This window comes from Pectinophora gossypiella, chromosome 29, assembly GCF_024362695.1.
Source record: "Pectinophora gossypiella chromosome 29, ilPecGoss1.1, whole genome shotgun sequence".
Taxonomy (NCBI): Eukaryota; Metazoa; Arthropoda; class Insecta; order Lepidoptera; family Gelechiidae; genus Pectinophora; species Pectinophora gossypiella.
The window spans coordinates 4,617,545-4,636,133 of record NC_065432.1 but is presented as its reverse complement, the minus strand read 5'-3'; the positions used below and the strand labels follow the sequence as shown (position 1 = coordinate 4,636,133).

The 18,589-nt window shown below is 39.8% G+C and overlaps 1 protein-coding gene across 2 annotated transcripts in view; it reads left to right on the top strand.

Moving 5' to 3' along the window:
- Positions 1-17,471, top strand: part of LOC126379388 (catenin alpha) — an 89,958-nt gene extending 72,487 nt beyond the window's left edge. For both annotated transcript variants that reach the window (XM_050028121.1, XM_050028122.1), the window contains exons 22-24: positions 1,087-1,203; positions 5,455-5,619; positions 7,962-17,471. In XM_050028121.1, the coding sequence (XP_049884078.1) occupies positions 1,087-1,203; positions 5,455-5,619 (282 nt within the window). In that variant the 3' untranslated portion in view covers positions 7,962-17,471. The remainder of the gene's footprint in view (positions 1-1,086; positions 1,204-5,454; positions 5,620-7,961) is intronic.
- The last annotated feature ends 1,118 nt before the right edge of the window (positions 17,472-18,589 follow it).

Below are 18,589 nucleotides of genomic sequence, written 5' to 3'. Positions count from 1 at the left end.
GTTATTTATAGTGTAATTTTTTTTTGCTTCTTTTTTTTCATTCAATATTTATTTTTGTTGTATTAGTTTGTATATTGTTTTCTCGTCATACAGCGCATTGGGCCATACTGTAATGTTGTATGTACCTTAATAAATAAATAAATAAATGGAACGGAAAAAAAATAAAAAACAAAAATTTTCTCGAATTTCCCGAGAGGAAATTGCACTTGATATCAACTCAGAATCGTCGTCTGAACCATCCACCTCAGTATTCTTTACGGTGTCACTAACACCCATACCTATACAGGGTGTTAGTGACATCGTAACGAAAACTTTGAGGGATGATTCAGGCCATGATTCTGAGTTGATATCAAGTGGAATTTTTCGCAAAAGTATGGAATGGTAAATTATTAAAAAAAACACAAATTTTCATGAATTTTCCGACAGGAAATTACACTTAATATCAACTCAGAATCATGGTCTGAATCATCCCCCTCAGTATTCGTTACGGTGTCACTAACACCCATACGTACTTGTATGGCTACCTGTATGTACTGGTACGGGGCGTAAGTGACTCGTAACGAATACCGATAGGGCTGATTTAGCTCATTATTCTGAGTTAATATCAAGTGGAATCTTCGATCGCAAAAGTATAGAATTGAAAATAATTTAAAAAAAATAAAAAAAAAAAACATGAATCTCGCGACGGAAAATTGCACTTGATATCAACTTAGAATAATGAGCTGAATCATCCCCCTCAGTATTCGTGAAATTTCACTAGCACCCTGTACAATCAATATGTATGTTATCTTGAACAAAAAAAACTTTTTTTTATATTGAGTTATGCAATGAAATATTTGGAAAGGGTAGACCTAGGATAACATTTATGAAACAAATAAAAGAGAAGGTGCAGGTCGTGTCGTATCGGGAGGTGAAGGTTTTGGCGGGAAGAAGAGAGGAATGGCGATTACTCCACCGACAAGAGCGCAGCTCTTAAATAGAGAGAGAGAGAGAGAATGAAATATTTGATTTTTTTTTTCTTTTTTTTACTTTTGACATTTGCTTTTTCTTGGTTCATGGCTAAATAAATTATTTCTACCTCTCCAGCTGGACAGCGCCACATCTCTGATCCAAGCAGCCAAGAACCTGATGAACGCGGTGGTACTCACCGTGAAGGCTTCATACGTCGCCTCCACCAAGTACACGAGACAGGGAACTATTGCCGTGAGTATTATCATCATCATCACCAGCCCATTAGCGTCCCCACTGCTGGGGCACGGGCCTTCCCTATGGATGGATAGGGAGATCGGGCCTTAAACCATCACGCGGGCCCAGTGCGGATTGATGGTTATTAACGACTGCCAATGCAGCCGGGACCAACGGCTTAACTTGCCCTCCGAAGCTCGGAGGAGCTCGAGATGAAAACTTTTTTTTTGTGGTCATCTATCCTATGACCGGCCTTTGCGAAAGTTGCTTAACTTCAACAATCGCAGACCGAGCGCGTTTACCGCTGCGCCACCGAGCTCCTCATGAGTATTATAATACATTGTTTCTACCTACTCCACTCCAATCTAATCAGTCGTCCCGTGATCATGGCACTTGCAACAGTGTCAAAATATCGGGAGCCTCATATCCCTGATTTAAACGCGGTAAGAACCCGTTATTATGAGTTTTAATTGTGAGTAATATAATGGTGCTAATTACTGTAAATACCATCTAATTTTATTTTAAGTTATATCTGTCCTTTTCTTATCCGCCGAAAAGGAAAGGGACGGGTAATCGACAAGCATAAAATTTATGAAACACACGTCAATTTTAAGCACAAATCTAAACCAACCGTCTAAAAATTTTACGTCAGTCAATAACCCGACACATTAATTTACTCATTCTTCCTAAAATTAAGAGCTGTGAATCATCCGTCCCTTTCCTTTTCGACGGATACGAAAATGACGGATATAACCTAAAATAAAATTAGGCGGTGTCTGCAGGAATCGGGGCCATTGTTGTAATAAAAGCCAGCGCTGCGGCGCGATGGGTGTACGTAGCCCGGAGTCCCGACGTGCTGGCAGAGTAGTACGATAGGAAAAGGCAGTGGTAGTAATACAGGAGTCGAACTGTAACCAGTTTATTATTGGCAATTCAGAAACAGGAACTTATTTATTTTATTTACTTATTTATTAAGTACTACTACATCATATATATAAAACATTAAAAACTAAGACAATTACATACTAAAAATAAGACTTATATATGTCGCAGCTCACTGAATGACACAACAAGGAGCAGTTATTTTGTTTATTCTTTTTTTTTGTGAGGAAACGTCAGGTTTGTACCTGGGTGAAATCAGAGATGGCGTGACTGTCAACTAGTAATTTTAAGGTGAATTTGTTTGTACAAAATGGCAACACTGGCGATGTCAAAGTTGGTTGACAGGACGTCAACGAGGTGGTGTCACTGTCACTTTTGACAGGAGAAAGGATTGCGTCACGTTATCTCTGGGATCGCCACGTTTTCGTCCGTTAATATCTAAACAATCAACTTGCATTGTAACTTCTCGGTGTCTTATTAAAGTAAAGTGGGATTTGATCAAGCAGCTCGCATCGTTATTTCTTCTGATTATGGACGGTGGCCGGTTTGAGGAGACGAGTGATGGACTCTCGTCTGAGGGGATTCCCCCGGATCCTCCGATATATATATGACAATTACAGTGTACCTAGCATCTACAAATTAATAATTAAATTAACAAAGCAGTCCCTATTTACCCTTGACTGACAAATAAGAATATGAAATATGAAACTTAAAGTCACAGTCAATATAAAAAAATAAATCTAAAGAAAGGCCAACCAGCAAGTATAACAAGTTATCTAATAACTAGAGGAACACATTCAATACCAGACATTTTTATCATTTAGGTAATCATTAATCTTATAATAAGCTTTTTTACATAAAGTAAGCTTCACATGATCGTTAAATAAGTTTATAACGTGTATGCTATGTTATGCTCTCCGGACAGAATAATTATGTAAGTTATCATTCGGTGTGAGAATGTTATTTTGTATTTACATCATCTTCATCATCATCATCACCAGCCCATTAACCTCCCCACTGCTGGGGCACGGGCCTTCCCTATGGATGGACAGGGAGATGGGCCTTAAACCATCACGCGGGCCCAGTGCGGATTAGTGGTTATTAACGACTGATAATGCAGCCGGGACCAACGGCTTAACGTGCCTTCCGAAGCACGGAGGAGCTCGAGATAATAAAATAAAAAAATAAAATAAAAAATAAAAATATTTTATTTGCATTAACAATAGTGTACATTTAGAACTAGTAGCTGGAGTTTCCTATTAAGCATAGTAATGCCTGTGCCAGGAAACTCCGCTCCTTCATAGCAGAGGTTATACACATAAAATAAACAAAAAGACACTAAGTAGGTATAACAAATAATTGTTATTGTTAGTAGAGAGAGAGCATGCATGTGCGTCTGAGTGTGCTAGAGATGTAAACTTTTTTTTTGTGGTTACCCATCCTATGACCGGCCTTTGCGAAAGTTGCTTAACTTCAACAATCGCAGACCGAGCGCGTTTACCGCTGCGCCATCGAGCTCCTCATATTTACATCACATAACATTAAAACATTCACCTCATCAGCTCATGTATTGTCAACGATATCACGAAACCGCACCAATGTGGTGTCATTTACATTTTTTTTTAAATAACCACACCACAATATTGAAGTTCCTATGTTTAATTACTCCACCGACAAGAGCGCAGCTCTTAAATAAAGAGAGAGATGTTTACTTATTGATAATGGCCCCGATTCCTGCAGACACCTCCAAATTTTATTTTAAGTTATACCTGTCACATTCTTATCTGCCGAAAAGGAAAGGGACGGATGATTGTCAACAAGTTAATTTTAAAACGAATGAATAACCCGGGCGAATAAAACAGGCATCTCGCTTGTATGCAATCCGTTTGACGTGCTGTCTACTTAACTATGTCGGGTTATTGGCCGATGTAAAATATTTGGACGGTTGTTGTAGATTTCTGTTTAAAATTGACGTGTGTTCCATAAATTGTATGCCTGTCGATTACCCGTCCCTTTCTTTTTCAACGGATAAGAAAATGACAGTTATAACATAAAATAAAATTAGATGGAGTCTGCAGGAATTAGCACCATTAGATTGTCAACTGCTGTCATATACAACTTATTATTATTCCTTGCACATAAAATATTTTTGAAATTGTTTTGTGTTTAACACCTGATTTGTTTTTATACAAATCATATAAAGGTGGCTACAGTTGAGATGAATCAAACACTAGAATATGCATCTGCATATATATAGCATATGTAGACAGATAGATAAAATACTTTATTGAGCAGAATGGACACAAAATACAGATATAAGGACAGCATATACAGAAAAGCACAACAGGCGGCCTTATTGCTCATGCAGCAATTTCTTCCAGGCAACCTTTGGTTATAGGAAACTTATAGTCGATCATCTGATCCACTGTTCACTGTTGTCACACCACAGCTCCATGTAACTTTATTAATATTATTAACATCACTGTTTCTTTTAATAGTTGATGTAGAAATCGCACAATTATCATCACATTTCGCATTGACACCATAGTTTTTAATATAGTAATCTTCTTCTCATCTCGTGTGGTTTGTGAGGGTGGAGCACCAGCCTCATCAACCCTGGTGTCAGGGTTACTATTGAGCCGCCAAAGGCCCCGGACATGGTTCATGTAACGACTACTTAATTACATCAGTAAGTAGTAACCGGGACCAACGGTTTAAGCTGTCTTTCGAAGCACGGATCATCTTACTTTCGGACAATCAGGTGATCAGCCTGTAATGTCCTAACCAAACTGGGGATCACAAAGTATTTTTTGTGATATTTCCCCACCGGGATTCGAACCCGGGACCTCCGGATCGTGAGAAAATATAAAAAAACACGAATTTGATACAATCATCATCAGCCCAGCAACGTCCCCACTGCTGAGGCACGGGCCTTCCCTATGGATGGATAGGGAGAAAGGGCCGTAAACCACCACGCGGGCCCAGTGCAGATTGATGGTTATTAACGACTGCTAATGCAGCCGGGACCAACGGCTTAACGTGCCTTCCGAAGCACGGAGGAGCTCGAGATGTCATTTTTTTTTTGTGGTCACCCATCCAATGACCGGCCTTTGCGAAAGTTGCTTAACTTCAACAATCGCAGACCGAGCGCATTAACCGCTGCGCCACGGAGCTCCTCGAAAAACATAATAAAACCAAGGTGGCCGTCGTTTTCACTCCATGTATTACGTTTAAAACACCTCCACCAACCCGCATTTGGAGCAGCGTGGTGGAGTATGCTCCATACCCCCTCCGGTTGATTGAGGGGAGGCTGCCCAGCAGTGGGACGTATATAGGCTGTTTATGTATGTATGTATTACGTTTATAATTATCCTATCTCCTCCACAGTCGCCGATCGTGGTGTGGCGCATGAAAGCCCCTGAGAAGAAGCCCCTGATTAGACCGGAGAAGCCTGAGGAAGTCCGCGCGAAGGTCCGCCGCGGCAGCCAGAAGAAGCAGCCGAGCCCCATACACGCGCTGGCCGAGTTCCAGTCTCCCAACGACAATGTTTAAGTGAGTTGACACAATAAGCTATTTTTTTTTTGTTTTGGTTTTCCCCGAAGGGTAAGGCAAAGGGTACTATGCCCATACAGCCATGTCTTACGTATTCTTTTTCTTGATGATTAATGAAATGATGAAAGGTGATGATGGTGAAACCTAAGCCCCCACCCTCGGAGTAGACTCCTACTCCGAACCCCAAACGAATTAACTCAAAAGTCCGCATAAACTTTCGAGTTATGAAGCGGCTTCTTGGCACGAAGCGAAAATAGACAGATACACTTTTTTCATTGAATACTCCGATATAATAACACTCGCGAATGTCTTCCGACTAACTTAATGCGATCATTAATCACAAAACACCACTTCGTATTAATTATTTAGATTACTCAATGAAGAAAGCAACTGTCCTGTTCCCGTTTCCCGCCAAAAAGCCCCAACTAGTCAAATCAGTTGCTTTTTACTAAACATCAAAACACGAAATTACTATGGATTTTTTTTCAATCCGTTGTCCAGTGGTTGAGCGTTGGGCTTACGATCTGGAGGCCCGGGTTCGAAACCCAGTGGGGACATATCACAGAAATCACTATGTGATCCCTAGTTTGGTTAGGACATTACAGGCCGATCACCTGATTGTCCAAAATGTAAAATGATCCGTGCTTTGGAAGGCACGTTAAGCCGTTGGTCCCGGTTACTACTTACTGATGTAAGTAAGTATAAATATACTGATGTAAGTGAGTATAAATAATAAAATTATTTATGAATTTAAATAAGAAAAAAACGTAAGAAGTCCGACATTTTATCACGTTTTTCTATGACGTCACAGTGTGCTTTTCATACTGATCCCATAGTAATTTCGTGTTTTGACGTTTAGTAAATGGTCTTGAGGAATTACGCCTTCAGGTAGTATTGGAAATAAAATGTAAAATCGGAGTAAAAAATCAACGTCTAATTCAGTGAAATGTGAAAGTACAAGTGAAAGGGGTTGCGGGCGGAGGAACAATGTCAACTTAGCGCCTATTAAATAAAAATAGCAATCCGTCTTCTTCCTGTCGGGATTAATAAATATGAAAAGGCGTCGATCCCCAACAGTAAAAAGGAACTGATTTGCCTAGTTAGAAACTACCCCATTATAATGATTTATTTTTTACCCACGACGGAACGGAACAGGTATATATACAGGGTGTTAGTGACATCGTAACGAAAACTTTGAGGGGTGGTTCAGGCCATGATTCTGAGTTGATATCAAGTAGAAATTTCCGTCGCAAAAGTATGGATTGGAAAATAATTAAAAAGAAAAGAAAAATTTTCATGAATTTTTGACACGAAATTCCACTTGATATCAACTCAGAATCATGGTCTGAACCATCCCCCTCAGTATTCGTTACGGTGTCACTAACACCCATACCTACTTATATGGCTACCGTATGTACTTGTACGGGGTGTAAGTGTCATCGTAACGAATACTGAGAGGGATGATTCATCTGATTATTCTGAGTTAATATCAAGTGGAATTTTCCATCGCAAAAGTATAGAATTGAAAATAATTTAAAAAAACTAAAAAAAAATCATGAATTTTGCGACGGAAAATTCCACTTGATTTTAACTCAGAATCATGGTCTGAATCAACCCCCTCAGTATTCGTTACGATGTCACTAACACCCAGTATATATGCGTTTAGGGTGAGAGATGTTTGTTTGTGTGTGCGTTTGTGCAAAGTAATGTTCCTACCTATCTTCTAAACTAACGATCCGATTTTGATGCGGTTCTCAATAACGGGTTTGTGTTTGATGAGTTCATGTTCTTAGGGTGCTTACCAGACCAATCGATCGATCATCGATCGACAGCATCGATCGATGGTAGAATAGAATAGTCGACGTCGATCGATAGTTTCTACCAGACCAATCGATCGACCATCGATCGACTGCATCGATCGATGGTACAATGGTATAGTCGACGTCGATCGATAGTTTCTACCAGACCGACGGATCTATTATTGTCATCGCCCGGCAATCGATCGATTGCTTAATCGAACAGTATCTGTCGATCAATTAAAGTTACCAGACCAGTCGATCAACTTCGATCGACGTTGATGATTGGTCTGGTAGCACCCTTAGACAGGTGTCATGGCTGTAACTCACTAGGGAGCGCCACAATATTAGTACTAAACAATGTTGCAATATAATCAAAACGAAATGTCCGATTACAATTCTGTTTTCAGCAATGTGTACGTGGTAGCTTAATGCATGTTCCCAAATAATAAAAATTACGTCTTTAACTCACTAGAGGGTGCTACAACATTAGGGCAAAACAATGTTGCAATATAATAAAAACGAAATGTCCGATTATTGTTTCAGATATCGAAAGGAGAATGGATTCGTCATGACATTCGTTATGGCTATTATTTATTATATAATAACATTTCAAAAGCTCATTGTGAAAATTCCATTATTTAAATTTATAAAAAAGAAACTTTAAAACGCTCACTACCATTCGGTTGTAGGGACAATGTGATTCTATATTTTTTATTTGTACAATTTTTCTTTTTTATTATTTTCAAATTCTGGGTGTGATCTCAAAAGAAATGTCTCCATCAGGAACGGAACCTGGATATCCAGATCCCACGATCAATGTTTTTATACTTTGCAAGGAAATTTTGAACTTTCAGTAAAAGTTTTAAATATAGTTTTAATCATTTGTATTTGTGTGACAAGGAATAGTAATTAAATACATTAGTCAGTAATTCACTTAATTTTCAATAATAAAATTTATGTCGTTGGAATTTCGGAGATACCAAATTAATGGTAACACTTACGTCATCAAAGGGCTAGCAATGGCGGCTTGTCATAGGATTGGGCATATCTGGGAGATTAAAAATGCCATATCGAAGCAATTCCATCTAAAAAAGCAATATGGCAATCTGACATTTGCGCATGTAAAAGTAAGTGCGCAATGCAAACAAATGTCAAATAGCAATGTTGCTTTTTTAGATGAATTGCTTCGATGTGGCCATTTTAAACCCACTTGTCTTCTGACCGTGGAATTACCCACGTCATTATTTTTGAGATTACACCTACGGTCACGAGTACTAATATGTATACACTTTGAAACCATGTCACATTAACTTTTTTGACAAATTAAACCGTAAGTCTCGTTAAATGTCAAATATGATAGTGCGATAAAGTCATAAAGTGGGTGCATGATATTGCTCATGACTGTACATAGTTTTAATTTTATGGGACCGAAACTGATTTGTTGTATTAGCTTCTAATATACACAGAATATTTGTCAACTTCCAAAAGCCGGGTTATCACTCACGAGTTGTATTCTCTTGCCGGACTCAACTAGTTGGCCAGCTAGTTCCGCCCACATTCAACAGATGGCGCCACATTCAAATTCAAATATATCTTTATCCAATAAGTCAACATAAACATAACATAAACAGCCTATACATGTCCCACTGCTGGGCACAGGCCTCCCCTGAATCAACCGGAGGCAGTATGGAGAATACTCCACCATGCTGCTCCACTGTGGGTTGGTGGGGGTGTTTTTACGGCTAATAGCCGGGACCTCCGAAGCACAGAATCAACTTTTTTTTCAGACAATCGGGTGACTTCAGCCTGTAAAGTCCTTACCAAACATAGGAAAGTCTCACAAAGTGATTTCGACAATGTCCCCATTGAGAACGAACCCGGACCTCCAGATCGTGAGCCTAACGCTCTAAGCACTAAACCACAGAGGCTATTAGTAGGTCAAAAATTTGAAAATATTTATTCTTCAAAAATGGTTTACATAGGTAGCTTTTTGAACGTAAAAAAATATTTACATATTATGTAACTAGCTGTAAAACTACTACCACATCGGAAGCTGTATCGCTGAGGGAAAGACGTGGCCAGAAAACCTCCCAGTTGTTAACATAGTTAAACTTTGAGTCGTAATTTTTACCGACTTCAAAAAAGGAGAAGGTTCTCAATTCGACCGTATGTATATTATATATTTTTTTACATAACGAACGTCTCATCCGCCTAAAACTACTGCAGCTTCTCATAACCTGTATAGCCGGGGAAGCTGAAGGAAAAACCTCGGCACAGGACCCTAGACGTTCTTTAAATATATGTATATATATAATTTAGTAATTTGGCAAATGAGCACTCGTGTTGTGAATACTCGGCTTAAGGCAGCTATTTCGGCAACTATTTTTGTCAAATCAGTTTTTTTTCTTATTTACAAAAATCCGGTCTCTTCTTAAATTCATAGTACAACAATACAAAGTATGCTCAAAACTGACAGCTAACATTTCAAGGTTAGCCCAGCTGACGTCATCCCACCCTGTGTTGCCATTTTATAAAAAATAAATTACCCACGACCAATGTTTTTAATTTACTTTGCAAGGAAATTTTGAAATTTTAATGAAATATTTGACAAGTAATAGTAATTAAATACATTAGTCAGTAATTCACTTAATTTTCAATAATAAAATTTACGTCCTTGGCTTGGAATGTTGGAGATACCAATTGAATGGTAACACTTACGTCATCAATGGGCTAGCAATGGCGGCTTGTCATAGGATTGAGCAAACCTTGTTTGTACTTTGTACCATGATTAAATTAATTATTATTTTATAAAAATGATCGAAAAGGAAAGGCTTAATATTGAATGTACAATAAGCGACAGCCAAATTTTATTAATAATATAATAATAATTATTATTACACTATTATTAATTATTGGTATACACAATGTATAATGGTAGATTTTACAATTAATTAGTTTTAAGTACTTTTATATATTCGACAGTATTTACTCTTAAAAGCTGGGCGGTTCAAACGCCCACATCGAAGCGATGAAGAACTTTCCAGCCAACGGCTTAACGTGCCTTCCGAAGCACGGAGGAGCTCGAGATGAAAACTTTTTTTTTTATGTGGTCACCCATCCAATGACCGGCCTTTGCGAAAGTTGCTTTACTTCAACAATCGCAGACCGAGCGCGTTAACCGCTGCGCCACCGAGCTCCTCATTATTTCGTTATTACCTATTCTCTATTAATATTTGTTTATGTATACCAAATACTAGATGTCGCGTGGTTCGCTCGCTGCAAGCAGCTCGCGTGTCCTGTATTTGTTCGAAACTTTGTATGGCGGCCATTTTGTTTTTTTTTTTTTTTACCGGCAACTGTATTCGACCAAGATTTTAATAGGTCTCATGAAAACCAAAACGTTCCAGGTGTGATATGTTTGCCAGGCCGTAAGGTGCCCCCTGATGCGGAGCAGTTTTCAAAGATGACGTTCCGATCACACCCCTATACATCATTTTTACCTCTGAGACATTTTCTGGAAAAACAAAAATTTGTATGGCGGCCATCTTGTTTTTCGGCCATTTTGTTATTTTTTTCACCGGCGATTGGATTTGACCAAGATTTAAATAAGATTCCAAAAAGAAAAATTGTTTCAGGTGCGATAGTTTTGCCAGGCCGTAGGGTGTCTCCCTGATGCGGAGCAGGTTTCGAAAACCTGGAAGTATATCCTTACTCTACATCATATGCATACTTTCTACCCCCGAGGCATTTTCGGGAAAAACGAATAGATGAATTGCTTCGATGTGGACTTTTTAATCCCCGGGTCTTATGTTGGAAATCTTCACGTAATTACCTCTGCGGATTGGACAGAATCGATGAAGCTGTCTACAAATGAGGTGACTGCAAAATACCTTACACAATTACCACCTTACTAATAGATAAACAATTGGTGGACATGGTTTTTGACAGCCAAGAAAAGTTCATGGGGGTTAAAGTGGCCATATCGAAGCAATTCATCTATGAAAGCTATATTGCTATTTGACATTTGTTTGCATTGCGCACTTACTTTTGTATGCGCAAATGTCAAATTGCAATATTGCTGTCTTAGATGAATTGCTTCGATGTGGCCATTTTAACCCCCCAGGTCGAATTATTTGATTAACATTCAATTTTAAGTGGGCATTTTTTTGACGTGACTAGTTGTTTTGTCGCAAATGGCGTTAAATACTTGGCCGGACAAACGGGGAGCGTTGAGGGCTCTCACCCGGAACAGATGCACACTTTCGTGATGTTTTATGAAGATTTCCAACATAAAGACTTATTAAAATAATACATAATCTTTAGGTTATAAACATCAGGGCGAGAAAGCGGCTAAGGTTTCGATTAAAAATGAAAAATAATAATAAAAAAGTTTGATTAGGTAAAACCTACGACACACATATGTATATATTTATAACATTAAAATATACACACATTAATATTTAGTTGGAAAACAAGGTAGATTCTTCTTCTTCTATCGTGTGGATTGTGAGGTGGAGTACCAATCTCATCAACCCTGGTGTCAGGGTTACTACTGAGCCGCCAAAGGCCCCTGACATGGCTCATGTAACGATCACATACTTACATCAGTAAGTAGTAACCGGGATCAACAGCTCAACGTGACTTCCGAAGGGGTCATCTTACTGTCGGTTAATGAGGTGATCAGAAGGGCAGTGGTTTCCCTCTTGCCTTCCGCCCCGCGCACACACAGTAGCAGGTGTGGCGGACCCAACTAGTTGGCCACCCAGTTCCGCCCACATGCAACAGATGGCGCCACATTCAATAATGCAATCTTCAAGCAATCGTGAAACGCGCTATCGAAGTTTACACAGCAAGACGCATATATACAACTTCCAACACAACGCTGTTGGATCGTCGATCCCTAGTCACACTACCAACTTGTAGCTAGCGGGGTACTATGCTCAGTTCGGTACCCCGAAAAACATCCTTTGGCGGCAGCACACCCTCGCCGCCAAAGCAGGTTAATATAAGTTATATAATTACTAACCGGTAAAGTACCTTAACCGCTTTCGGATCCTGTAAAAAAAAAGTATTGATTTATTTTGTAAAACTAGCTAGCAGTACTTGGGCAGGTGTCGATCTGAAGAACAAAATTTTCTTTTAATTTGACAACTCTAGACAGATTTTTGCTGGTACAACGCCTAATTAGCTTGCCATTTTCAATCCAGGTACAAACTGGAGGTCTCAATTTTTTCCCGCATTGAAATTTATAGAGATAAAAAATCGAAGCGCAAAAGCTCAAATGTAGGTGGTATCACAGTTGAGTGTTCCTAAATTTTGACAGTTCTCCATACTGTCCAGCTGAAATACGTGATCATCATCACCAGCCCATTAACGTCCCCACTGCTGGGGCACGGGCCTTCCTTACGGATGGATAGGGAGATCGGGCCTTAAACCACCACGCGGGCCCAGTGCGGATTGGTGGTTCCTAACGACTGCTTATGCAGCCGGGACCAACGGCTTAACGTGCCTTCCGAAGCACGGAGGAGCTCGAGATGAAAACTTTTTTTTGTAGTCACCCATCCTAATGGTCATCCATCCGGCCTTTGCAAAAGTTGCTTAACTTCAACAATCGCAGACCGAGCGCGTTTACCGCTGCGCCACCGAGCTCCTTGAAATTCGTGATAAATTGCTATAAAATGTGAAACAACGTGGAGTGTATCCCGTCTGAAGGATGAGTTACAAAGAAGAAAAGCGGCCAGTTGGAAAAAGGCAGTTTTGATTGGAAATATTCTTCTTTCCGATGTTCAGGGTATAAACATAACACTATGATTTTGCAGTTAAACGCCGCGCAAAGGGTTATAGTGTAAAAATGCAACTAAAAGAATATGTTAGTTCACTCAAATAGTATGGGGAACTGTCAAAATTTAAGAACACTCAACAGTAGCGACACCTGATGGATTAAAAAGGCCATTTCGAAACGACTCATCTAAAAAAGCGATATTGCAATTTGCCGTTTGCGCTTATAAATGTTAGTGCGTAACGCAAACAAATGTCACATAGCAAAATAAGTGAGGTGGAGTACTAACCTCATCAACCCTCGTTCCAGGGTTACTATTGAGCCGCCAACGGCCCCTGACTTGGCTCATGTAACGACTACATACTTACATCAGTAAGTGGTAACCGAACCGAGAAGATAGCAAAATTGCTTTTCAGATGAATTGCTTCGATGTGGCGTTGCGCGTTGTTAACCTCCCTGATGGGAGAAATAGACAGTTTTTATCGACATTGATAGAAATCAAGGTTTTGTTAAAGACAATCACATTATGTGATACATTGTTTTAAGTTTACGCGGTTATTATCATAATTAAAGCACATAATAACGGGTTCTTACCGCGTTTAAATGGTGATATGAGACTCCCGATATTTCGACACTGTTGCAAGTGAGTTTGGTGCAAGTCCAGATGGTTCCGAACATTCCGATATCAAAAACATAAACAAGCGGCAAAGAAAGAGGGTAGACAGATATGTCTGCCCGTAGAAAATTATGGATCTACCTACTCCACTCCAATCTCATCAGTCATCCCGTGATCATGGCACTTGCAACAGTGTCGAAATATCGGGAGTCACATTATGTGATATTTCAAAAAGGTGCTTATGTGGTTTTCACTATAATGCGTTAATTACGATCGAAGGTTGTCAAAATAAAATTAAGTTCGGTTTAACAGAATTAACATCAAAATTAAGCTTAAAATTAGTACCATGTACTCAAAACATGTAATTATTAGGTATATTTGATAATTTTGTATTCAATATACGTACTAAGATATAGTTTTTTTAAATGCCAATTCTTCAACTATTCTTTCATTCCTATTCTAAGATGTTGACTCCAACCTACCTCGACTCTGCCCAGTTGAGGCGACCTCAAGGTCTTCTTCGAAATCAGCTCAAAACCGCGACTCCAGTAAGTCGCCATACTGTGCATGTGGTCATCCGGATTAAACCCTATCTCACATAGTGAACGAGTGCCCTCTGCACCGGTTCCTAGGTAGCATAGCCGAGCTGCATTGTGTGACGGATGCGGCAGAGACTTGGTTAGGGGAGCATAGGTTGGATATATGATCCACGCAGGATATTTTATTTTTGTCTGCAATACGCAATGATACATACATACGTACATACATAAACTCACGCCTATTTCCCACCGGGGTAAGCAGAGACTATAGAATTCTAGAATTCTGTTTTTTTTTTAGAATTCTTGTTTTTTTTTATGCAATGATAATACTCCAGTAAGGCATGACGTTAATTTCGTGTTATTATGTTGGCAGTATGATATGCTCGACTCCAGTAAAGTACTCGAGTCGAGGTTGTAAATGTCAACTTGAAATACCAAAATGCTCAAAGGCCGAGTCCGGTGGAGGAAATATCGAGTTTGATGGAGGACGTAGATCGGCAGTGGCTGTGATTAGCACCATTAGCAACGCGGTAGATAATTGAAAACAGTTGATTCACACCAAACGTATATTTTATTCCTCAAGAATACCAGTACACTTGTCACGATAATGTCAGTATTTAAGACAATTAAATTAGTCACAAAAGTTAAAGCACATAATAACGGGTTCTTACCGCGTTTAAATGGGGATATGAGACTCCCGATATTTCGACACTGTTGCAAGTGCCATGATCACGGGATGACTGATGAGATTGGAGTGGAGTAGGTAGATCCATAATTTTCTACGGGCAGACATATCTGTCTACCCTCTTTCTTTGCCGCTTGTTTATGTTTTTGATATCGGAATGTTCGGAACCATCTGAACTCGCACCAAACTCACTACGACAAACCGCACTCACTGTGTCCTCACGTTTTTTCACCACATTAGGCCGTTTCAAGCTTTTTACAACACCTACTACTGGAGTCCACATGGTCGATAATTTGAACCCGTCTTCCCTGATGAAATTTTTATTAATATATAACAGGGAAGACGGGCCCCATAAGGCATTGCCAGTGTCAAAAATCATTATTAAACAATATAAAGCCATACACAGTACTACAACTATCATAGTGAGACCATAGACACATTAACAGAGTTAACATCTTAGTATAGGGGTGTTTATCTATAAAGCAAAAGAGAGAGTTCTCTTTTACTCTTAGACTATTGTATAACTCTATATAGCTATATTATTTGTAAATTCCATATTTATTTTACTGAACCCAATTTTTAAATCTGGCAAAAAATGTTAGAATTAGTCCATACTTAGATATCAGTCCCCGCTACATGGGTTACGCTGTCGTCCGCGGCGCGATATATCACACACGCCCACTATTTACATAGACATACATATATAAGATCACGCCTATTTCCCAATGGGGTAGGCAGGGACCACAGAATTCCATTTACGTAGACATCAGGCAACAATGTAGGATGTTTAAAAAGGCCAAGACATTTGCGCATATAAAATTAAGTGCGCAATGCAAACAAATGTCAAATAGCAATGTTGATCTCTTAGAGGAATTGCTTCGATGTAGGCGTGACTTTATCGTAGATTTGCCGCAAAATGGCATTAACTACTTGGCCGGACAAATGGGGAGCGCTGAGGTTTCTCATCCGGCGCAAGATTTCAGAGAACAGGGGGGTTTGAAAATGGCCACATCTAAGAAAGCAATATTTGACATTTTGTTTGCATTGCGCACTTACTTTTATATGCGCAAATGTCAAATTGCAATATTGCTTTCTTAGATGAATTGCTTCGATGTGGCCATTTTAACCCCCCAGGCCTGCGGGGGCGCAGTCCCTCATTCAGCGCTTATCGCTATCGACCCACTAGGGTCGATTAATTCTTTCAAATTAATCCTCTCAGACGACGCCCTGAGCCGAGGTTCGCGCCCAACTGGGCACCCTCAGGCCTGTTGTCTTAAACGTTGTACCGGGTGAGAGCCTTCAGCGCTCCCCATTTGTCCGGCCAAGTAGTTAATGCCATCTGCGGCAAATCTACAATAAGTCACGTCAAAAAAAAAAAAAAAAGGGGGCGCAGTAATTCAACCCTAAACCGGCATGCTTGAAGACTGATGTGAGTGGTGTCAGGAGGGTATGCCTACCCTTATGAGATATAGGCGTGATCCTATACACTCGTATGTTTAATTTCAAATTCAAATTATTTATTTTGGACTGTATCCATATATGTTAGTAACACACAACTTATATGCTAATGTTGGTAACAACTTATACAACATAAGCTAATACACACGCGCGACCCTCGGCACGGCAGCGTGCAGCTGCCTCCAGCGCTTCAGCAGCGGGGAGTCCCACCGGTCTGCTAACACACTCAGGATACCGCTCGAGCTGGCGCGCACGCGGCGCAGCAAGGAGGCGCAACGTTTCCTCGTGATGTTTAATAAAAAGGCCTAAATATCTAACTTTTCTTGCATAGAATTAGAATATAGTATATTTAAAACCACATTCTAAGATGTTCACTCCAATCTTCCGGACGGAGTTGACTCCGTCATCAGCTGAGCCGACCTCAAGGTCATCCTCGAACTCTGCTCAAAATCGGTATTCTTAGGGTGGTATTTATAAACCAATCTCAGCTTCGAGACTGCCCTCAAGATCATGTCAATGTGACAGTTCTCATATAAAAACAGGGACTTGAGCATGATCTTAAAGGCAGCCTCAGCTGAGATTAGTTTATTAATACCACCCTGAGACGCCTCAACGTTAACTCGAGTTAACTCCAGTAAGTCATGACGTCATTTACGTATTATTATGTTGGCAGTATGATATGCTCGACTCCAGTGAGTAAAGTCCTCGAGTCGACAACGTGAATGTCAACTTGAAATACCAAAATGCTCAGCTGACGCCGAGTCGAGTGGAGGAAGTATCGAGCGAACATCTTAGAATAAGGTTGTTAGTTTTAAGATCAATTTATCATTTTGATTTGTAAGAATAATTAATAACTGAAATTCGCGAATAATGATGTTAGTACCCCGTTAGGAGATTTGGAGGTTTTTCAATTTTCTACAAACCTTTTAAAAGTATGTTAGTGGATTTTAATAGATCAATAAAGTTTATAAAGTGACTATGTAGTTTTAATTTTATTCTTCAGTAATACAGGGTGTTAGTGACATCGTAACGAATAATTAAAACATAATAATGGGTTCTTACCGCATTATATCGGGAGTCTCATTTCCCCAGCATCATATCCAGTATTTCGGGAGTATCATATCCAGCTTACGACATCGTATCAACAGTGGCTGCAAGTTGTCTTTGATTACTTGTGGCTCTGCCCACCCCATTAGGGATTACGGGCGTGAGTTTATGTATGTATGTATGTCTCATTTCCCCATTTTAAACGCGGTAAGAACCCGTTATTATGTGTCTTAATTATGATAATAACCGCGTAAACTTAAAACAATCGTAACGAATACTGAGGGGGACGATTCAGACCATGATTCTGGATTTTGCCGTCGCAAAATTCCTATTTTTTGTGTTTTTTTAAATTATTTTCAATTCTGTACTTTTGAGATGGAATATTTCGTTTGATATTGACTCAGAATGAGCTGAATCATCCCTCAAAGTTTTCGATACGATGTCACTAACACCCTGTATAAGCGTAATCTATTTTTTTTAACGTGACTTATTGTAGATTTGCCGCAGATTGCATTAACTACTTGGCCGGACAAATGGGGAGCGCTGAAGGCTCTCACCCGGTACAACATTTAAGACAACAGGCCTGAGGGTGCCCAGTTGGGCGCGAACCTCGGCTCAGGGCGTCGTCTGAAAGGACCATATTTGAAAGAATTAATCGACCCTAGTGGGTCGTTATTGATAAGCGCTGAATGAGGGAAATCGTCGACCACGCGGGCGACATCGTTTATTGATTTCATGGTGAAAGGTCGCGGGAAGCCTGGATGCGGGCAGCGCAGGACCGATCGTCGTGGAGATCCTTGGGGGAGGCCTATGCCCAGCAGTGGGCGTCATACGGCTGATGATGATGATTGATTTCATACGTTTGAATTTCGTCCATTTTGGTCAGTCTGATTAAAAAAGATAAATCTTTCTGTCGGTTTTTACGACAACCGACACGATATATAGCTGAAAATAGTTTTATGCACTTGTAAATCGAGGATAGAAATAAATAAGAAGCATAAGGTCACGGCTATATCCCAATTGGGGTAGTCAGAGCCTCGAGTACGG